At 28.8% G+C, this 23,722-nt stretch overlaps 3 protein-coding genes and 1 long non-coding RNA gene across 4 annotated transcripts; 2 read left to right on the plus strand and 2 right to left on the minus strand.

Moving 5' to 3' along the window:
* Positions 1–1,862: 1,862 nt before the first annotated feature.
* Positions 1,863–8,080, minus strand: LOC130451370 (actin nucleation-promoting factor WASL-like). The gene is made up of 5 exons (XM_056790349.1): positions 7,727–8,080; positions 6,288–6,781; positions 5,476–5,767; positions 4,808–4,989; positions 1,863–4,750 (listed from the first exon to the last, which is right to left on the minus strand). The coding sequence occupies exons 1-5, from the start codon at positions 7,890–7,892 to the stop codon at positions 4,496–4,498; spliced, it is 1,389 nt and encodes a 462-aa protein (XP_056646327.1). The 5' UTR covers positions 7,893–8,080; the 3' UTR covers positions 1,863–4,495.
* A 4,214-nt stretch (positions 8,081–12,294) lies between these two features.
* Positions 12,295–18,381, plus strand: LOC130451349 (DNA repair endonuclease XPF). Its single transcript, XM_056790313.1, has 16 exons — positions 12,295–12,570; positions 12,624–12,791; positions 12,845–13,025; positions 13,073–13,225; positions 13,278–13,403; positions 13,462–13,598; positions 14,126–14,277; positions 14,376–14,524; positions 14,585–14,920; positions 15,100–15,273; positions 15,326–15,466; positions 15,521–15,733; positions 15,787–15,960; positions 16,015–16,155; positions 17,254–17,445; positions 17,869–18,381. The coding sequence occupies exons 1-16, from the start codon at positions 12,446–12,448 to the stop codon at positions 18,010–18,012; spliced, it is 2,706 nt and encodes a 901-aa protein (XP_056646291.1). The 5' UTR covers positions 12,295–12,445; the 3' UTR covers positions 18,013–18,381.
* Positions 18,258–21,674, minus strand: LOC130451350 (aspartate aminotransferase, mitochondrial). Its single transcript, XM_056790314.1, has 6 exons — positions 21,347–21,674; positions 20,703–21,210; positions 19,332–19,514; positions 19,040–19,278; positions 18,679–18,829; positions 18,258–18,542 (listed from the first exon to the last, which is right to left on the minus strand). The coding sequence occupies exons 1-6, from the start codon at positions 21,415–21,417 to the stop codon at positions 18,420–18,422; spliced, it is 1,275 nt and encodes a 424-aa protein (XP_056646292.1). The 5' UTR covers positions 21,418–21,674; the 3' UTR covers positions 18,258–18,419.
* A 390-nt stretch (positions 21,675–22,064) lies between these two features.
* Positions 22,065–23,633, plus strand: LOC130451024 (uncharacterized). The gene is made up of 2 exons (XR_008910667.1): positions 22,065–22,922; positions 23,214–23,633. It is a non-coding gene; the product is annotated as an uncharacterized LOC130451024 (long non-coding RNA).
* The last annotated feature ends 89 nt before the right edge of the window (positions 23,634–23,722 follow it).

A 23,722-nucleotide genomic window follows, 5' to 3' on the forward strand; every position in this document is an offset into this window, starting at 1 on the left:
ATGAATTAGTCTGTCTTGAATGATATTTCTTTTTGACTGTTAAGAAGCACTTTGAAGCTTTTTTAATAGGCCATTTGTAATGAAAATATTGAATGCATAGTTAATGTCAACACTAAGCACCGAAATTTGCAGCTGCAAGAACTCTAATTTACTATTTTAGTATTCATGGAGGTGTTTTTCATCATTAATACCAACATGTTTTTTTGCAAACTCTTTAGTGTCATACTCCTCCTCATTTTCCACAATTGTATCTCTTACAAAAATTATTTTCTACTAGATCTTATTTCTATGAAAAACATCAAATATACTCTCCATTATTTCTCTATTACTTTATTTTAGCTCTCTTTCATAATGGGCTATAGTCTAAAATTTATGATGAATTCAGATTTTTTTTTGAGCAATTACGAATCGTAGCTTTGAAATACTTCATATACAAAGTTTTTTGGTGCAATTGAACAATTATGAGGTTCGCTTCTATTATGAGTCAATTAATATTAAACTTCTCTAATAAATATTTGTCCAGCTGATCTATTTATTTTATTGATATAATCCTATAGTTGTAGTAGTGTTCATGATAAAACGCAGTATATGTCCCTCAATCTTTTTTTCATTATTCTACTCATTGTGTCCAAGAGTTTCGATTGGAGTAAGTAAATTGGTAATTGTGAGGTATGTCATAATATGCATATATATATATATATATATATATATATATATATATATATATACAAATTTTGACAAGAGACAGATGTATATAAATACCTATAGTCTATCTGTATCCTTGGAACGTGATCAAATAAATCTCCCAGTGTAAGATATTATGATTGTATTGGAAGATGTTCTTGTTACAATAAAATACAATACGGGTTTTATACTTTTCAATGTGCTTCATAACCTAAAAAAAAACTTCGATGTATTTTTTCTTTTTATAGTAATGAGTTTCGTTTTGATCAATTGACTGATACATTAAAAATATAAAATGAATTAATTGCTTTTGAAAAATTGTTCTCACTGTATCCGTACAGTGAGAACAGAAGTTAACTTCAATGTCAATAATTCGCTTCAACCTTAAGGGTGTTAATTGCACTTAATTTTGGTCGTCAGTGGATACATCACGAAACTGATTACTGGTATAAGCAATAACTCATGTGATAATTCGACCGAGATTTGAAATGTAGAGGGCTAATATTGGAAATTTCCGTAGAAGCCCCGATCAAAGTTTAATCTTGGACGGAAGAGAGTTAGTAACAAAAAAGTGATTTTTTTTATTTCAACCTTTTCATCAATGTTCGACCATTCTGACTGTTTTACTTGTAGTTACCGGTCATGTCCTTTGTACTGATGTATCTAATGTATTATTATTCATATTAGTGTTTATTCAATCTCATAAATGTCTTGATATTATAAAAAATGTGTTTTATTTACCCATCCCTACCCCATAGCGTGGTCATAATTTTCTTCCCATTCTAGTCCCGTACTCCTCTCTCCAATAGATCTACTTGTGTCTCCGCATACCATCTCTTTTTAGGCATTTTTTCTTGTTCATGCCAGTATTATATCAGTCATTTTCTTTGCAATTTTTGTTTCCTGTATTCTTTATGTGTCGCAGCTATTCTAGTCTTCCGGATTTTATAATTTTTCTAATTTATTGTTCATCATATAGGTTCTTTATTTCCTGGTTACACATCTTCAATGTGTCTTAAATTGTTTTCCTCTGTTTCAATTAGTATCCACGTTTCGCTTATATAAAGTACTGTTGGTCTGAAGACTTTCTGATTTAGAGTAGGTGTTTTCTGGTGTATGTTATAGATTATAAAATACTGGTCAAATATTAGAAATAGTTAAAAAGAAAAAAAAACGCATACAACTTTCATAACGCTTTAATCACATATGTACAGAGATATTTATTACATTATGTATATTTACAATTTTCCCCAAATTATGAAATTGTCAAAATTATTTTGAAACTTTGACAAAAACGAAATTAATAGATTTAGAAAAAGTTTAGTCAGCTTTAAAAATTAGTCTACCTATATTAGTAGACACATAATTTTTGAGAAGACAAAAAGAGTAATTTTGATTTGAAAAATATTTTTGTACTTTGATAGATCGACAGAGTAGTTCCAAAAAGTTTGATAGAGACTGTCATTGACAATGACTGATGGTTGTTAATAAACAGCCCACCAAATATTTAACATCCAAAAAGTGAAACTAGAACATATTTTTAGGAAATATTAAATGATAATATCTCAATATATTTATAAATATGTGAAATTTCTTGGATCGAGTACTGAAAATATTTGGTAAGGAAAAACCAATGTTATGAAATAGTAAACATTTTTAATAATAAGATAAAATGATTGTTTATAAATAAATTACAATAAAGATAAAAGAACGATTGCTATTATCAGTCTACCAATTTGAAATAAGAATTAAATAAAAGGTAGCAACAATATAAATTGAATATATTTCTCAATGCCAAATTTTTAATTAATATTCTGGTTCAAAATGGAAATGGAACACAATTCAATCCAAAAAATATTCTTAAGACCTTGGTTTAAATTCGTCGGATCAACGGATCAGTTAATAATTTTTTATCACTAGGTTAATAGTAGATCAGTAGACACTTCTTTTCAAATCCCTTCCAAGATAGTCGAAGATTCTAGGAAAACCTAAAGTAAAATCTTCTGGAAAATAAAGTAGGATATTTTTAATATTATGGTTATTTTCGGAATGTACGATGTTGTTTTAGTAGTGAAACGAAAATTTCGTATACAAAAGTTGGTTTAGTTGTTTTCTACTCTGTAACGCTCAAATTAATTTTGAACTATTTAGTAATAAATATATCTTCTATATTATAAAATTATTAGTTTTTTGGTATAGTAACAACCAAAATAGGAATAAAAAATGAAATCATGTCCGTGAAAAAAATTCAAATTTGAATGAAAACATTTACCGGCCATATATTCATGATTATTTCAAAATTTCTCATTAAAATTCAAGAACCTTTTGAAATAAATTCAAACTGTATATGAATAGCACCAATAGCTAAAGATATGTAGTTTTTTGATATTCGTGAAACATTGAAAAAAGGGGAAAACAAATCGAAAGAACAAGAATTATAAACGGAAAAGTTGAAATGTTTAAAATACATGATAACTGCTGGAAAACATATAAGAAATGATTCTTAAATTGGAAAGTTAGATATTTAATGAAGAAAACACACATGTTGAATATGTTTACCTGTAAAGTATACGTAATACCACATGAAATGTGTGAAACAGTTGGTTCATCAATATCTCATATAAAATATTTTTGTTTTGAAATTTTCCAGTTGTAAAAAATTTAGTCTTAGGCCTCACTGATTATATAAATAACAATGAATAAAACTGAAAAATAGATCATATTTTGTATAGATCGTAATCAAATGAATGAAATATACAAGGTTTCCAGAAACTGTCTTGTCTCTTGTCACACACAAACTGCAGATATTGAATGTGATTCATGTTTATCTAACCTAATTAACCTTTCCAATTAGTTTTTTAAACATATCTCAATAGAAAGAAGAAATTCAGATGACTATTTTGTTCATCAGTATTCTAAAATTTTACAAAAAACTGTTTATAATAACCAATTTTTTACTATTGGTACATGCAATGTACCAAATTTGAATTTTGTAAATAACATTTTTTTGAGGTACAGTTAAATAAACTGACAGTGTCATCTTCTAAATGCACAAACTCCTCTAAGACAAATTATTGGATAATGTTTTCATTATATTAGATGGATATAAATTACATTTATTACCTGTAGTTTTCATTTGATCAGATCAGTTTATGGATATTCTGTATTGATTGAATTACAATTATACACCATATGTGCAATTTAAAAAGAAGGGTCAGAAAAAAGCAGAATTATGATTGATGCCCATAATGTAACATAATATTCAAAACTATATGTCCTGTGAATAAAGCAGTTTTTGTTACATGAAATAAAGTGAAGGTCATTGCAAGTCATCAATATCTACTATTTTTATCACTGTTGTCACATTTATTTAATATGTTCTGAGCAATTACAGAGAAAAAAATGGTTTTAATTAATTTATGTATTGAAATTCACAGCTATCACTGCTAGGAATATGTTGTTTTGTAGAGACAACTTTAAGTGAATTCAAGTTACTGCTTATACTAATTTAAAATTTTTTGTATATTAAGAAATATTTCTGTGATTCCCTGCATGTTATCTTTCATAAAATAAATATACATACATAAAACTGTAGTAAACAAGTATTCATTAATTTCAAAAATAAAATATACTTCTAATACTGCTTTAAAAATTGCACAATAGATTACTTTAGATAGAAAAAATGACCTGCCGCTAAATAAATAGATATTTGATTTGTTTACGTTTTTGTAGCAAGTTATTTTTATTAATAAAGCAAAATATATATAAGGTAAAAAAATACCAAATAAATATAAAATAATAAATCACTGACTCAATCATCCCAATCGGAAGCAGTCGAAGACGAGTCAGATTTATCATCATCGTCTTCGGAATGTATAAATTCGCTCCTCTTACTCAATGCTCTAGCTAATGCGCTAGCTAAATCATCTCCTTTGATTGGCACCGAATTTGGTTTGATGTTACGCTCATCCACCGACCTCAGCTTACAACCTTTTCTGATCTCACTTAGTAAGTCACTTCTAGCATCATCTTGAGCTGGCAAAGGCATTTTTCTGTCATCCACAGACTAAAAATTAAACCAATACAACTTTATTTAATCGAACAAATTTTATAGGCTACTCACTTTTAGAGTTGTACCATTTCTAATGTTCTCTAATAAAGCAGCATTTGGTCCTGATGGAGGCTGAGGTGGTGTTAATCCAGAGCTCATACCTTTTGAACTATTTATTTCCTTTAACATAGGGGGTGGTGGTGGAGGTGGTGGTGGGGCCGGTGCTGAAGGAGCTGCCGGAACTGGCGAAGTACCTACAAAGGAAATATACAATTTGAAATACTGTATGGAATAAAGTCGAATCTTTCAGTGGACTAAATTTCATTTCAATTTTAACCTACCCCTAGAAAAAAAAGTAACTAAATGACAACAAGAATGATGAGGACAAATAAAACAACCAAAAAAATTGTCAAGTGACAGAAGAAAATGAAATAATTGGGTAACATAGCAATAGACAAGAAGATATAGAATATTTGTTGTGCTAAGTATAGTCATAAATTGCAGAATTTGTTCATAGGAATACAATATAAAGCATCCAGATAAAATGAAAGTGACTCATGTGAGTGAGCCTAGCAATGTGCTGCATGAAAGTTCTAGTTTAATTTTATTTTGTTTTCCATCTCTATGTAGAATGTTTTATAAGAAATAGCAATTAGATAGCTTGTTCTTGTCATGTACATAGAAAAGGATATTTTATGTATATTAAGCTGAAAAATGTACTGAAAACTACATTTTCTTACCAACATTGGGAGTGGGCGCTGGTTTCTTTGGCGGTGGAACATCCATTCTTGGCTTTCTTGGAGTAACGTTGTTGTTGGTATTTTTGTTTGGAATTGGTGGTGGTGGAGCGTTTCGTAAATGTGAATGTCTTGATCCAGAAGGTACTCTCGGTGGTACAGCTGGTGGAGGAGAAATTATTTCTGCAGATCTGTTTGTTTGTTCAATGGCTTCTCGTCCTCCGTTGCGATTGATAAAGTCATAAATATACTCTCTGGTACTTTTATCTTGTAACTGTTGTTCAGATACACCTGCCTAAAAATGGTTATGTTACGGTAGATATAAAAAACAAGCTGTAGCACAATAAATGTTATAGATTATTACCACAAATATTCTGATGTATCAACTTAGTTACTTCCTTTCAAGTGAATACAAATATGTACATTCTATTACAATCTAAAGACATTACTAACTATAAATTAAACACATTACAACCAGCTAGTCTGATATGCGAATAAAAACAATTTAAAACATTATCACTTGTTTATAATTAAATGAATCATTATATAACAATTCAATGATAGTTTCATGACACATGGTAAAATATGAAGGAATTTGGCATTTAAAATTTATTATCTTACAATACTCTTTGATACAATTTGGAATTAATGATATTAAAAATATTTCAAACTATACATGATAAAAAATTTCCAATTAAAAATAAATATGTGTAGCCTTTTTGTTTCTGTTTAAAAAATGTTTAGCATTATATTACAAAAAAAATTTAGTTAGTTAAATTCTGAATCGCTTCCTACAGAACTAAGTTTATATTTACCTTTTTAAAAAATGCCTTAAGTTGTTCATCTTCAGTATCAACATCAAATCCATGTGTAGAATCCCATCCAACATGTGAAATATGCTTAAAATCCCTTGGAATTCCTATATCTGCTTTTGTAATGTTTCTTCTCCTTTTAGCTTGTTGAGCAGAAGGATCTAGTGTCTTTTTATAATTCATAATATCTGCATTTGTTTTTGGAGGAGGAAGTGTATGACTCTGACTAATCTGTTTACATCTTTTTTCTTCGCGTTTTTTTCTTGCATGAATTTTTTGATGTACAACTATTCGCAGATCTCGAGCATCTTCTATATTAGCAAAATTAAAGGCTACATGACAATTTTCACCCTCAAAGTAGTGAAAAAATGGAGTAGCATCAATATACTCCATGTTGTTGTACATTTCATGTTCCCAGATTTTCATATTCCTTTGAATGCAAAATAAGCGAAAAAAGAAGTTCTTTTTTGTATTGTCCTTTACAAAACAGAGGACACCTATAACATAAATAGATATTTGTATAACACATTCTCACCCACAAGTAAATAGCAACATTGGGTTATTCCAAATTTACCTGTAAAATGTTATGTATTGTAATATTTCATAAAGTTTGTCTAATGTATAACTACAAGTAATGAACTTAAGAAACTTTATAATATTCTGTATTGCATAATTTTTTCTTAACTGTCCTCTTAAGTTGTTGGTAATTTAGTATTAGTTCTATAGAAATAATAGAAAGCACAATCAACAATAAAATACTGGGCCATCAATAATAATTCATTGCATAAATCCAAATAAATATGAAAGAGCTGCACATATGTGTAATCACAATATAGCAGATAAGTATATGTACTTTTTATCTCAATGTACCTGGAACCATTTATATTCCTATACTTTAAATATATTCAACTGGAAATAAAGATTGAACACATAGACTAAGCACTTATTACCCCTTGCACAAGGGTATATACTTGAGGTTAGAATTTTAATTAGATTGATTTACATTGTAAATAATATAAGTCTCAACAGAAAAATACTGATATGATAAGTATGTTGTTAAAAATAATGAAGAAACAGTCCATGTCTTGTTAATATTTGGAACCCTCAGTAGCTATTGCTGAAAAGTTCACAATGTTTGAATCAGTATATTCAACATTAGTTAATTAATCTTAATAACATTAAGTTGAAAATCAAAATAACTGGAATATTAGACAAGAATAATTTAGGAAGTATTTTTGAAAAATCTGCTCACTATGGGCTTGTGAACCTGTATACAATTAGATTGGATAGGAATGTTTTCTAAAATAGTAGTATATAAATTGCAATATTATCTCAAAACGGAACCGTTTAGGTATCTAATCCAAACTAGTGGATGTAACATTTAGGGTAATAACCAAATTGGATTATTACATACTGTTAATTAAATAGTTGAAGCTTCTTACCTGTAGTCTTTTTGAACCATTGTGTATGGTCTGGAGGTTTCGTCAAATATAATTGAACCACTGTTGTACATAGGGTCTGGCAGCGATTACCCAGTAATTTGAATATTTGTAAATTTTCTTCATTTGTTAAAAGACCACAATAGCTATTTTCTAGGGCAGGTGCCATTTCGTTAATTAATATTTGAAGTAAACATTGTATTGTAAATATTTATGATAAAATTAATGGTAAATTGTTGTAGAACTTTTCATTATCACCAAAAAAGTAGAGTAGATAACCTAGAATTAGTCATATACGTCTCCATTGAATAACTTAGTTTATGAATTGTTCGTGTTACACGAGATTTGCACGTATTCAACACTACTGTCAATAATAACATTAGCATTACAAAAGTTTAAATATCAACCAATCATAACGAAGATTTTAAACTTTTAAGTTTTGAAGGCTACAAACACGAATAGTTGATTGGTTAAAGAACCTTTCACGAATGTCAAGCTTTCCAAAATTCGAATAGTTTCGATGGATTTCTTATAAACCATAGATCTTATTTGAATTTATTACCATTTTCACATAAGAATGGGATACAATAATTTATTATTGAGAAAATCATGTTCATTTTATAAAAAAATTTCAGTATATATCACGTTTCGTATTCTATGGTATTGAAACTACTACTGTGTAGACAACCAGTATTACAGAAAGTTTTCAATATGCTCCAAATTAAAAATAATTAGAATGTATGTGTGTATTATATATACCAATGTTTTATTCTTTCAGAGTAATATTTTAATATATAGCTTGAAAACGTGAAAAAAAAAATAGTAACTAAATAGAGGTAAATAGAGTTTTGAGAGAAAAAATTCTAATAAACAACGAAAAAAATTTTCTATTTTCTCTCAGATGTGAGATTTAAACTTTCCCATGCAGATGATTGTACAAAAAGCATGGAGATCAAATTAATTACACAAAACATTGGGTATTTTTCTTTATAAATTTCGTTGTACAACATTGTAGGTTTTGCAAATCCACCCTCATCTTTTCCAACTTCTGAGGATTACTTTAGAATTTTTTTAATAAAATACAATTTGAGAATGCCTAATGAATTGATCAACTAATTTGGATTAAAACAACACGACAAAACTAATTTCTAAACTTAACATCTATTTAAAAATTTAGCTGTGAAAATTGAGAACTGTGGATATATAATTAAGTTGGAATTTCTGGAACCGTTGGTGATATTCATACTGAACAAACTGTTTACACCACCACTCCCAATTACACTGTCTGACGCCCGTTTCGATATCCAAGGTGTTGTCTTCAGAGACTGAAAGTAAACAGTATACCCCATCGAGACAAAGTATATAATTTTTTCTGCAGAACAGTGTTTCTTTTAAGTATTTCTCATCATAACTTGTAGGATTACACATTACACTACATTAAATCATTTCAGTAATTTTCTAGTTATAATGATTGCTTTTTAAATTATGTAGTATTTATCAAAAAATAAGTGTAAAAAAAAATAATAATAATAACGGGGAGCTGTAATATAGAGATAAACCATGGGTTTGTTTATCTTTTTTTCATTTTCTATAACTAAAAACTTGAATAAACATCAGACCTACATTCTCAAACATCTACATTTCGCCTTGCAGTTATATTGAATTATTTCATAAGTAATGGTATCAAAGAGGTTTGAACTAGACTCCTACAAGTTCCTAGTTTGATAACCATGAATTGAATATGAAAATATTGCTAACCTACTGATAAAGAAGTTGACGTGGATAGCGTCTTTCCCCCAGATCAACCAGGTGGTCTTTAATAGGAAAAAAAGTTGTGTGTAAAATGATTAGATGAACAATTAATTGTGAATATACAATGTAAATAGCTTATTGGAATTGTTTATCATTAAGTAGGACCTTTTAGTATCTTTTTTCTATCCACAAAATGTACTCTCACCTGTTTCCTTTGACCTAATCTTATAAGTGGTAGTATCCTGTATAAAGAAGTTATTCAGGAGTCAGTATCAACCATATGAGTCAATAAATTGTTACAATACTGTTCATAGATAATTTATTTTCTCTTCTCACAATATTAATAACGTTTGCTTCTTCTATGTCGTCTTCTAATCACTCCATGAGGCTTATCTTCAGTAAAATTTTTTGATTGAAGATATTGATTAATATGTAATTTAGGGATTTTAACAATCAGCTTCTTCATATTGTATGGATAATATTGAGAATGTTTGAAAATATTTAGTCGAGTAAGTTCAACTATCAGTTTGCCAATTATGCATGGAGGACTTGAAGCGTATTGGATAATATTTAATCGAGGAAGTTTCACTATTAATTTTCGTTCTGGAGAACTGGAAATTGTTTCGATGTAGTATGTTCCTGTGTAACCTACAAATTAATATACATTACTTAATACAAATTGAAGATTTAAAAATGGTTTGAATAATAAAACCATATATGTAATACTCCCATATGGACAGTTTCTCAGTTTCTATAAGTGGAAGTGTTCCGACTCCGAGCGCTTTAGTTAATTCTGTGCATCTTTTGCGCGCATGAAGCATGCGCAGTATAGATAAAGAGACGTATTTTCCCATATAGGAGTAATAGATATATGAATGAAACACTTACTTCTGCCATTGCAGAGGTTACATGAATTATTGCTTAAACTAGCATAACATCCAAAGCAACATATATGGCCGCAATCTACAACAGTATACTGAGCAACAACAGTGAGGCTGAAATTGAAAATGATGTTAATTTCATTCACCAAATCTAACTTCAAATTGTTTTATAATACCATGTCAGACAGAGCATGATGCTTATTTTCAAAATTCCAATGCTAAGCGTAGGAAAATTCCTAAAAAGAGAATCCATAAACTTCTAGTTGAGTTAAGAAACGCGTTTAGGAGAGAAATAGAAAAAGTTGAAATAGGATTCGACAATTGCTAAAATTATTTATTTATAAAAATGTTCTTAAAGACAAAATATCTTGTTTTTGTCTTTAGAGAAATCGAAATATTTAATTTTTTGAAGATAAGTCAGAAACTACTATATCTACATTTCTTTGATTATTTTCATGTCCATGATCTGCTATAATTAAAATTTTTTAATGCAAACATATGAAAAAAATATTGATGTTCACATTGAATCTTGAAAAGATCTATGACTATGAACAAAATCAAACTTAAGAAATCAGGATCGAGATAATCATCTATTTTTTTAAATATTCTGCGAACTTGCATTTAATGTTTGCTACTTACCACTAATATTAATAATTATTTCCTTTATGAAAAATTGTGATATTTAGTTCTGAAACTATACCGGCAAATTAATCTTTGAAAACTTAACCAAATCACATTTTCAATTTTATCTCCGTCCAACTATGACACCATAACTTATGAAGATGAAGCATAATTACGTACCAATTTATATGTTAAAAAATATCCCAGTTTCAGGAGGAAGAAGGCTGAGAAAAAATGGCTGTTAATGTACTGGCAGAAAGTGTAATCCTTTGAATTGAACTGTATTCAATTATTTTCTCTCTTCACAAAGAGGCTTAATAATTTCCAATTATAGTCAATAAAAGATTATATTTTTTGGGGGGTTTGCTGCGTTTTTAATTGGAGCTGGAATCCTTACTAGGTTCCTTAATGCAATAAACTTTGACCATTAAAAAGAAGAAAATTGAGGTTACAAATTTCATTATCGTGTTTTTGATAAATAATTTACTTATTTTGTATATTATTTAATAATTCAATCAAATAGAAGTCAGAATAAGAAATAACCAATTTCCTTTTGACGAATACAGATTCAACAATTCGAAACTCAATTCTTTAAATTTGCATAAAAAATGAGGGGAATTGAGTTAAATATCTATTTTATAATCGCTGATTATAAGAGTGAAAACTTTACTTTTTTGGGTTAAAAAAACAGAATAGTGCGATTTATTATTAAAAAAAGTATCCAACTAACAAAAACGTAGTATATAATAGTAAAAATATAGAGTGAAATTGTTTTTTTAAATAAATAACAAATTAATACTTGAAATTATTTTGAAGAAATACAACTGTTTTTATTAAGTTCATGCTGTGGTTATACTATGCTGAGAATGTTGTATAATAAACTGGAAGTAGAAATCTTTCTTTTAAGCTGTTTTATAATGAATCTGAAATGTTGTGATATACGCGGTTTCCATATATTCCACCTTATCAACTGCCTTTTATTTTTATAAAATATGTCGTGTCTCAAATTCTACCCGTATCACTGGAATATAGGAAACTAAAAAAACTGTTTAATTGTGACAAATTTGTAATTCAAAGGAATAATAATTAAACGCGATAAAAACTCCAATATATTCAATATTTTTATAGAAGCAAACAGTTTGTATCTAAATATTTGCAGAGTCAAGTTATAATGAATTCGTAATCTCACTCAAAAATGGTTTTTGGTATATCTACCGGCTTTAAAATTTGCGGCATTCTTTTTCTAGCGTAAAAGTTATTAAATTCGTATTTAACGGGGTCTTCGGAGGCCCGTAGGCGGAGCCTACAACTATCTACGATATCAATAAAATTGGAGCATCAGTTAAGGTGGCTGAGTTAATACTGCTCTTTCTTCTTTTCTGTCTTATAAAAAAGAATATTGAGGTTACAAATTTTTGAATAATGAATATTTTCCCTATTTTAATAATTCCGTTCAAATATTAAAAATATGAGTCAAGATTTAGATATAACCGATGCTCTTTTGGCGAAAACAAATTTAACGTTTATGCTGGATTTTGAAACCCAAATATTTTTGGATTTGTTACATGGAGATGGATTAGTACTAACTTCAAAGTACGTAATTGTTTATAATCACTATTTCCAGAATGAGTAATATATTATTTTAGAGGAATTAACTTGGATTTAGTTATATTAAACCTATTGAAGGTTTATTGTGATGCGGGTAATTTAGTTATAGTATTGAACGCTACCGAAATTGAAGAAAAACATTACACAGAAAAATTGAATGATCCAAATGTATATAAAACAACTTGTGATGTGAATACAAAAGACAGGTAATGTAATTATTTTCTAATAAATATTTGCATTTTGTTGTGCAATTTTATAGAGAAGAAAAGTACTTGTCAGGAGGCATACATTTTGTTACAACTCGAATATTAGTAATGGATATGTTGAAAAAAAGGATACCTATTGAAAAAATTACGGGAATAATTGTTTTAAGAGCTCAAAAAATTTTAGAGAGTTGTCAAGAAGCATTTGTATTACGATTATATCGTCAAAACAATAAGGTATGGTACTGAAAATAGTTTATAGCTGTATTAATATCAAATTTTAGGTTGGTTTCATAAAAGGATTTTCCAATAATGTGCACAGTTTTACTGTTGGTTATGGACATATAGAAAGAGTAATGAGGGCTCTTTTTGTCAAAGAATTATATATATGGCCAAGATTTCATTCTACAATTGTACAAAGCCTAAAGACTCGACAGGTATTTGTTCTTAAACATGAGGTACTTGAATGATGAATTAAATATTTTTCAGCCTCATGTTATAGAATTGCACATACCAATTACAGAAAAAATGAAAAAGATGCAAACATATATTTTGGAACTAATGAATTTGACTGTTAAAGAACTTAAACGTATTAATAAAAGTATAGAACTTCAGGTGAGGTAGTTATCAACATCACAATATTTTATAGTTAATAAATCCATTTTAACTTTAGGAAATCACAGTTGAGAACTGTTTAACAAAAAAATTCCACAAAATTCTACAAGCACAATTAGATGTCATTTGGCACCAATTGAGTAAAAAAAGCTTTCAGTTAGTAGCTGATCTTAAAACCCTTAGGCATTTAATTATGTAAGTGTCTTTTATTTGTGAAATTAAGGAGTGAATTAATGTTTGATGTACTTCATTTTTCCAAGGGAGTCAGTTTATTTTCTTATTAATACATTCTTTACTACCACCTATTTTCTTGATATCTTTGTTATTTTGGTAATATATTTGTGAAACTTCAACTTTTTGTTTTGAAAAGAAGAAATGATTTTATATAAGAAATTTTATGCTCCTTTTTTCATCACACCTAAAAACTGTACTTGCTATAATCTTTTCTTGGTTTGATGGCATACTTGCTATTATTAATTAAATTTGTCTATTTTCAGACTTGCCAAAAATTTTTAATTTCTTTTTAATCAAAGTTTCCTTAAAACATCCTAATCCCAAAAACAACACAGAATCATGCTAATTAATTCAGTTTGTCTTGAAGTCATTCTTTGGCAATCAAAAATAAGATAAAAGATAAAGATAAAACTTCTGCTCCACTTGTAAAAGACTAATTTTCCTATCAAAGTAACCAATTTTGTTGACATTATTTTAAAACTTTTTAGTACAATGTTTCATTCGGATCCTGTAACATTTTATTCATCTATAATCAGTTATCGTACTAAAGAATATGCTCAAAATGCAACATGGGTTCTCTTAGAACCAGCAGAACTACTTTTTACTCATGCAAATTCTTTCATTTTCAATAACAATAAAGGTGAGTTATTATTACAAAATGAGTATCTCAATGTAATATTTTTGTTTTTGAACCAAATCTGTTTTAATATATAGCAATTTAATACTTTATTGTATTAGAATTCTATCCTGAGTTTTGCCCGAAATGGGAACCTCTTTTGGAAATTTTGAAAGTTGAAATACCTGCTGAAATGAGGAAAACAAATTTAAAAGATTGTACTATTTTAATTTTGTGTGCAGACTACAAAAGCTGTCATCAATTAAAAGAAGTGAGTATAGATATCTACAAAGTTTTTTAAATGGGACTTTATATACACTTATATTTTTAGATTCTAACCAAAGGTCCTCATTTTTATTTATACCTGAATGCTTTTAAAAAGAAACTGCAAATTAAAAAAATAAGTGATTCCTTTAGAGTAACTGATAAAATTCCTACAGAAATAATTGTTATGGAAGAAAAGAAGGAAGATTTCAAAAATAAAAAATTGAAATATACTAGCTCTGGAAGTGATACCAAAGAAGTAGATAATGATCAGAATAAAATCGAAGAGGAGGAAGAAATTGAAAATTTTAAAAATAGTTATATTCTTACCATGAGTCAGACTATATGTGAAGAAAATAGTTCTACTTCTGATGAGAGTTTTGTCTTTGAACCGTTTTCTCAGGTATATTTACCACATTAAATATCCTATATTTTGTCATTAATCAATTAGATAAGTGGATTAGATTTTGCAATATTTTGCTGTCATAAAAGGACATGTATATCTTTGATAAATATTTTGTTGAAGTTAAAAGTACTGCAAATTTGTTTAATCTACCAACAAAATTTTTTATATTCTCGTAGTTAGAAAACATGGATCTAACTCAAATTTGTCAAACTGTAAACGAACCCAAAATTCTTCTACAGACTTTTAAGGGATCGAACGAATTTATAAACTTGCAAAACACTTTGGAAAACGTCAAACCAAGTTTCATCATTATGTATCATTGTAGTATGACAGCTGTAAGAGAAATCGAGGTAGGTGTGTAGGATAAGAATATATGCATTTATTTATTATACATTTTATTAGATGTATGAAGCTCATAAAAAGGAAAAAGATGTAGTGAAAGTTTATTTTTTGTTACATTCTGATACAGTTGAAGAACAAAGCTACTTAACCACTCTCCGAAGAGAAAAGGAAGCATTTGAGTATCTCATAGAAAGTAAATCTGTATGTTGATTCATTATTTGGTTGTGATATATTTAAATTTGTTAAACTTTCTAGAAAATGGTAATACCAGCTGATCAAGATGGTAAATCAGAAGATTGTTTAGCATTACACAGAATGATATCGAGTCCTGAAAAAAACACCAGACAAGGAGGAAAAGAACAAATTGCTAAAAAACAAATTATAATTATTGATATGAGGGAATTTAGAAGCGAACTTCCGTCATTAATACATAAAAGGGGTATAGATATTGAACCTCTCACTATTTCAGTAAGTATTTATCACATTTCTACTAAACATTATATTAGGTGAATTTTTTTTAGGTTGGTGATTATATTTTAACACCTGAAATTTGTATAGAACGAAAAAGCGTTTCAGATTTAATAGGATCTCTGAGATCTGGTAGATTGTATCAACAATGTACAAATATGTCGCGTTATTATTCAAAACCAATGTTATTAATCGAATTTGATCAAAATAAGAGATTTGGATGGGAAGTAAGTCTCTTGAAATAATCTTATATTTTTTTATGAAATGTTTTTTTTTTGCAGAGCAGTTACATGATTTCGAGTGATTCCAATAGTTTTGAGATTCAACAGAAGTTGTTATTACTGACCCTCAATTTCCCAAAATTAAAGATAATTTGGAGTCCAAGTCCTTACGCATCTGCTCAGTTGTTCGAAGAATTGAAGGTAACTTGTTCTTCTCATTTTTATAACACTCATCAATCTTCAAAAAACCTCGTTTTAATGAAGATATCCATAAGATTTGATCTGATATGAGTGCTTAGCTCCCCTTACTCTCCCTAACAAAAGGAAAAAAATATATTAACCAGTATGGATTTCCTATTCATTGTGTATTTTATATGGTATATTTATAAAAAAATGATTTCTATTCGTACCTTTCTTTTCTTTTTGAATCTTAATTATCAAAATGGAATAGAAACATTGGTGCTTTGAAAAGAATAGAAATCATTTCTGATTCTACTTAAACAATTAAAATTGTCAATTTTTGTTGAAGAATCACGAAAACACTTTTTGATTTTTTTGGAATTATCAAGAGAAGCTAAGAAAATATAGAATAGTCGTAAAAGATTGATTTGATGTTTATCCTTTTAGATTTTTTGCCACTTTTTCGACCAATGTAGCAGCCCTTGGAACTGTATATTTCTCAATTCTTTTTAGTTGTTAGCTGTTACTGACTTGAGACCAATAGTAAAGGGGAGAGAAGTTACTCTCCTTTTTGGCTTCTGATCTAAAATGTAAATTATTTTTTTTGGTACATAGTAGAAGAGTTCTGGTTCATTGAAGACGACTTCTAACATTGGTAACCAGAGAACGCATAATAAAACTTGAGAAATCAATGACAGAAGTCCTATCGGGACATGTTACCTCAATAGACACCTGAAGACTCTAGACTTATCAGATAATACACAGCATGTAGATTCTGTTGCACAGAGGACGAAACCTATATCCACATTCTCTGGAAGACATTATGGAACTCCAGAGCACTACACTTGGGAGCATATGAAATAGAAGACAAATACCTCTAAATTTACAGAATGAGATAAAAAAATAGGATAAAAGAAGTCTTATTTATTTATTTTTTGCATGTCAATCAATAATTTATTGCAACACGTGGAGGCTTAGCTAAAGTCCCAGGAGAATAGACAAACGCTTGGTCATTTTTCGAACTACGATATATACATTATTATGCATTTCAAATTTGTTCGATCACCTTTTATATTATAATTTTTTTTCTATTGATTCAATGAATGTGTTTTATTCTAGGCAGGTAAAGAGGAACCGAATGTGGCGTACGCTACTGCCGCTGGAGGCGAACAAGATCTCGATGTTATACAATCAAAATATAATTCCAATATTTATGATCTCATACAGAAACTACCAGGAGTCACTTCGAAAAATATTGATTCGTTCCTCAGAAAAGGAGTAAGCATGGACGAGATTGTTAAAAAGAGTGAGGTAACGTGTAAACAATATATAGAATGAGACAATGTAAAACTCCATTTTTCAGAAAATCGTTAGTTGTCGATAGAAGTTTTTCACATTTTTATTTGTTGTAATAAATGTATATGAATTATACGAATTACTCAAATTTGCAGGGTAAAATTTGAATTAGAGAAATAATTTTATAAAGAAATTCGAGTTTCAATAGTTGTGTTTATGTTGAAATTCTGGAGACTTACTCATTTACGTTTTTATACTAAATCATCGCATTTTTCACTCTTCTTCGAAAATAGAATGTCAATAGATGGATACAATATGAAAATGGGGCATTTGCTATGGTGGCAGAAAATAGTTGCGCTTTTCATGTTCCTACCGTCCTCGAAAATTTTATGAAATGCTTCTATGTGGGGTTTAATTGAAATTGATTGTGGTTTTTAGGAAGAACTGAAAGAAATACTGGGAAATTCCATAGATGCGCAAACTTTGTATTCAATAATCCACGAGGAACATAAACCAAAATCGGATGATACAAATGAAAAATTGAAACCAAAATCTCGGTTCAAGGGCATTAAGAAGAAGTAACAGTTTAATAGTTCTTCAAATCCTACAGCTTTGACTGAATTTATATTATTTTTTCATTGAATTTATATTAAATTGTCATAAAGAAATATAGATAATTTTTAGAAATGATATTTTAATATAAACAGTATCAATTTTGTGACATTCTAAGCTATTGGTACCATGTTCTTGTAAACTTTTATTTTATGTATTATTGAAATTATTTGTCTTTTAATTGTCAGGTTTAAGGATATTACAAAAAAAACTCGAATAATGTAACTCTTACTATTGACAACAAAATTTTTTTAACAAAATATAAGATGTGTATATATATTTTTCATGCAACAAAAAATTGTAAATAAAGGTGAATATAATACTTTGGATCTCAAAAAATCATTCTTTTCACAATTCAATTCTATTTAAAAGCATAATTATTTTGTAGATAAATGCATAGCTCTTGCTAAGTAATCAACATTTTTGGATGTAACTCCAGCTATCGAGATACGTCCGTCTTTGGTGAGGTATACGCTGTGTTCTTTCACCAACTTTTCCACCTACAAAAAAAAAGATTTTATTCTGTAAATATCAACAAACACTGAAAGTTTCTCTCAGTATAAAGAGTGTAAAGATTTTTGTTCTATAATCAAATTAAATTTATTTTGAGACTCTGTAATAAATGTCTCTGATTACCTGGTCTGGAGTCATTCCAGTGAAACAGAACATTCCAATTTGATTGGTAATGTGCTCCCAGTTTCTACTAGATCCTTCTTTCTTTAAATTTTCTTTCAGTTTATTACGGACAGATATGATTCTATCAGCCATTCCCTTAACTTCTGGTAACCTAATAAAATTTTTTCATGCAATTTTCAGGTATTTATTGACACAAATTCATTAACATGATTTTTACCTGGATATTTGTTAAGTTGGGATCAGGAAGGGCAATTATTTTAGGATGAACAGGAATAGTTTCAGCGGGTTCATGATTATTATTTATATCTGAAACTAAATTTGTGAATATTTAAGATGAATTATTTGTTTAAATCAAACTTACCATTCGCTTTTTAAACCTGGGTCGCTTAAGATTTCGGCAACGATTCTAGCACCGTTTATGGGTGGATTTGAATACATGGGTCTGATGAGTATTTTAATTTGTGACATTATTCTATCAGCTTCATCTTTAGAGGAGCCGATGATACTAAAAGCTCCTGCTCTCTCACCATAAAGCCCCATATTTTTAGCAAAACTTTGAGCCAAAGCAATGTTGTGACCTTGCTCCAAGAAATATCTCACCTAAATAAATCCCTTTTCTTTTAATTATACATTTAATATTGATAAAAACTTACAGCAAATGCATCGTTGTCTACGCTACCTGTGGCAAATCCTTGATATGCCATATCAAAGAATACAAAGAGGTTCCTTTTTTTGATCACCTCGGAGATTTCTTTCCATTGCTCTTTGTTGGGATCAACACCAGTTGGATTATGAGCACAGGCATGAAGAAGGATGATTGATTTTTCTGGGATTTTCTAAAATTATGCAATAATAAACAGACAGTTACCTATGATCATCAAAAAATTATTCTATACAAGTTGATTAAGTGAATCAAATATACAAAAGATGAACTTAGATTATCTATTATCAAGGAACTAATTAAAACAGTTGTTAAATTTTCTGCTATAAAATTAGATAATTTGGCAATATTTATTCGAATTGATGGGTTAAAATATATGTAGCCATCTCCATAGTTTCCATGAGCTGCATAGTTTGTAATATTTTTGGTATTGCATTTTTTGGTAATGTTGAAGAATGAATGATCATCCTTTAAATCTTTACTGATGATTAAGTGAGAAGCACTTTATTTACATAGATTTCCTTAAAAGCGATATTTGTAAAATATGTTTTTATGCCCACAGATGACCAACAGTTACCTTTGCAAATATTTCAATTTTTGGTATACTCTCCAAATATACCATTATCAAAAGATAGTTACAACCTCCCTCAATAGTGTCCACATTGAGCTGTGTTCTAAGCTGTTTGACAATACTCTGTAAATTTTTCTGTCTTTTATTTGCTTGCAAAATTTCAATACATTTTATGTAAGTTGTTGAAAATTGTTTAAATTGGAATCTTCCCAAAAATAATGAATATTTTTCAATTGGCTTGACAAAGTAATTAGTTTATTTTTAGATTGTCTTATCAGCTATTTTCAGAGAAACATTATAATGTTGATGTATTTCATTTTTGGTATCAAAAATATTTTTAATATATAAATTGAGATAACTGAATTATTTTACAACAGCAATAAAAATCTTATTTATGGGAAGTCATTTTTGATACCACTAGAAGTTAATAGAGAAATGAGAAGAAAATAGAAATTCCTTATAATTACTTACAACATAAACATAAATTTTAATTGATGAGATTTCACCAGGAAAATAGATTTCTAATTGTTAAAAGCTGGAATAAATTCATAGAAAGAGGTTACACATTTCATATAGATATTTAACTATCTGTTACAATCTTTTCAAAATGGAACTCTGTTTAATAATATTTTTCCATTTTTTAACTTTTTAATATCAAATAACTTTTTATTGATTCAAAATTGAAGTATAAAAACAAGCTCATTCAAAATGATTTTTTTCAACTAAAAATTACAATTAGAAGCTTTCAATACATATATAAATAGGATATATGAAAATACTCTAATAACTTACTGAAATATCTTCAAGAGTTCCTTGGACATCCAACCCACAAGTTTTGGGATTGTAATATCTGTAGCTCTTAACTTCCAAACCGGAGTGTTTGAATATGGGATTATGATTGCCCCATGAAGGAGATGGCAAGTAAATGATCTTATTACCCGGAAAGAAACTATTTAAAAATGCACCACCTATCCTTAAAGCTCCAGTTCCAGAAATACCTTGAACTGTAGCATTTAAACCATTTTTCACAGCTGGGGAATTTTCTCCAAGAGCTAATTCAATACTTCTTTTACAGAATTCCGGAACACCAGATATTGGGGCATATTCTTTATCCAAACCTTTAGCTTTTATCTTTTCTTCAGCCTTACGCACAGATGGGAGTACATATGGTTTACCATTATCATCTCTATAAGCACCTACTCCCAAATTAATTTTGTTAGGGTTGGTGTCTCTCTTGAATGCTTCGGTCACTCCTAAGATGGCATCTGGTGGTCCCATTTGGACACCGGACCACCAAGAGCTTAAAAAGACAATCTTAATATAATAATAAAGGTTATATAAGTATAGAATAAGTTTTTTTAATATAATTTATATTGGAATGCTTTGGAACTGAGATAATCAAAATAGTTGAAACCAACATGAAAAAATTCACTTACTTGGCTCTCTGTAAAGCGCAGCTAATTCCATTTTTGCTTTGCAGCAGTGTAACTGTTTGCTTTATCGACATGATGCTACTAACTAGTTAGTTGTTATTTCTGAAGTTAAATATATTTTTTTAGTGAATAATAATCAACGTCACTAACTAGAATTTCGGATCAAATAGCTGCAAAATAAGTGTCGAAATTCTTGCCCCGCAAACCTCGCGTACACAACGATAACTTGTGATATAAACCGGTTAAATTGCCGGAGATATTATCAAAGGTCAAAAAGGTCGCATATTCATTCTTTGGAAACGTCAGCTTGACGTTCTTGTCACGTGATTATAAAAAAATTACATAACACTTCTTCTTTTTTAGAACTAAACATCTTTGATAACAAATACAGGTTTCTACGTTAATGGATAAAGTTGAGTATATTTAGAACTGGTAAATAACTTACTGTCCGTAAGATGTCGCACCAATCTATTTTATTTAAAACTGCAGGTGTGCGTTAGGATTAGGAGAATTCGGTTTTGCTATTTGTCACTTATAAAAACTATTTCGAACAATAATATATGGAATTTTTCATTTCAAAATAATTCAAAGTATGGATTGAAAAAGGTTAAAATAAATAATAATTATTGAAAGATATATTATATATTACAGTATATTACAAGTAGGAAAAAATACATTATAAACAAAAATAAATTCATTCTTTAATGGCATTAGACTCACTTGTACCTTAATCTCTAATCTAATGTTTAACTAACAGTCTGTTAAAATACAAACAGTGGTTTAAATCATAATCGCTTCCATCTTATTTTATACGGTTATGTCATCGATGTGGGAAAGTTTTATTAAAAATGAAATAAATGCAAACGCGTAAGATCATCAAATTTTTCTTATGATGAAAAATTACATCTAATTAATATCATCACAAAATTCGAAAACGAACAAACATACAAATCATCAAAAAAACTCGGCATAGGAGACTTCATTTTTTAAACGTTTGGTATCTACATACCATGGCAGAAGTAGCTCTCCCAACATAAAAGAAAAAACTAAAAAAACCGCATAATTAGCTATTTTCGGGGATTTAATTTAATAATAATTGAAAAGACTTAAACTTTGTTGAACATACGGTACAATTAAAAAAAAAAAAGAATTAAGCCAATGTTAAACGATTAACTTTATGGTCCAAGTGGTCATAATATACACGGAACAATAAATGCAATTCGTACCAATATATTTTTCTGAAAATAAAATCATCGCAAATATAAAATGATTTACTTTAGTTGGCGCTGAAAACAAAACCTTTTTTATATCGAAATAGATGATGCTGATCATATAAATGGTATTATATTTACACCCCGTATATTATATTAATAAATATAACAATAAAAATTTTTTTATTACTCTACATTTATTATATACAGTCAAGTGCCCTTAATTGGGACATTTTTTTTAGTGGATGGTAGCACTTGCGATTGTACTTCATGCGTTTGCAACTAGGTTATGTTAAACAATAATAATAAAGTCACAAATAACTGGTATTTGTAAAGTGTGTGGTATTTATATTCGGCATTAAAATCAGGTAAGATTTATAATCAAAATAACTCAATTCACCCACACTATGAGAGTAGTTTTATAAGTTTTTAGATTCCTAGGATCTTATGTGAATTATCTTTGCTCAATATTATAACTACAATTTTCTTATAATCATAAGTGATTATTTTTTTAAATCAGTGGATTGTAAATATTGTTCAAGGTTTCTAAACATGGGACATAGTCCAAATTAGGATACTGTCCCAAGTTAGGATATAACGTAATAATGTTCAATTACATACCTCATAGATTGCCTTTACTTTTATGGTTTTCTTTTTAGATTAAGTCTAAAGTATGTCTAAATTCTTAGTTGAATTTATTTATGATGCTGGAACAAAAAACATTCATAGGAAAAATCATAAGTGAGGAAAACGGCAACTCTTTTTTCAAAGTCAGTTTTATGGGAAACCATATGGGGTTCAAAAATGTCTTTGTTTTTCCCATTATAGAGGACATTGACAACAACGTTTCGGCAGATCGCATGAAACAACTTGTTAAGGCCACTTGCGAGTCCAGAGGAAAATACACTTTTAATTTATAGAAAATAGTTTTATTTGTATTTATAATAATATTCATTTTTTCTTTCTTTTGTCAAGTTTTTATATATTTGTGACATTTTTTTGTTAATAAAGCCTTAAAAAACTAGTTTTCTGAGCTTAAATATTTGTTGTTTTGAATTGTAAATAAAGTAACAGTTATATATAAATCTTTTAATGTCCCAAGTAAGCTAACAGCAGACCTAACATGGTGCAAAGAATAAAATAAATAGTGTCACAAGTTAGGGGGAAA

This window comes from Diorhabda sublineata, chromosome X (genome assembly GCF_026230105.1).
Source record: "Diorhabda sublineata isolate icDioSubl1.1 chromosome X, icDioSubl1.1, whole genome shotgun sequence".
Taxonomy (NCBI): domain Eukaryota; kingdom Metazoa; phylum Arthropoda; class Insecta; order Coleoptera; family Chrysomelidae; genus Diorhabda; species Diorhabda sublineata.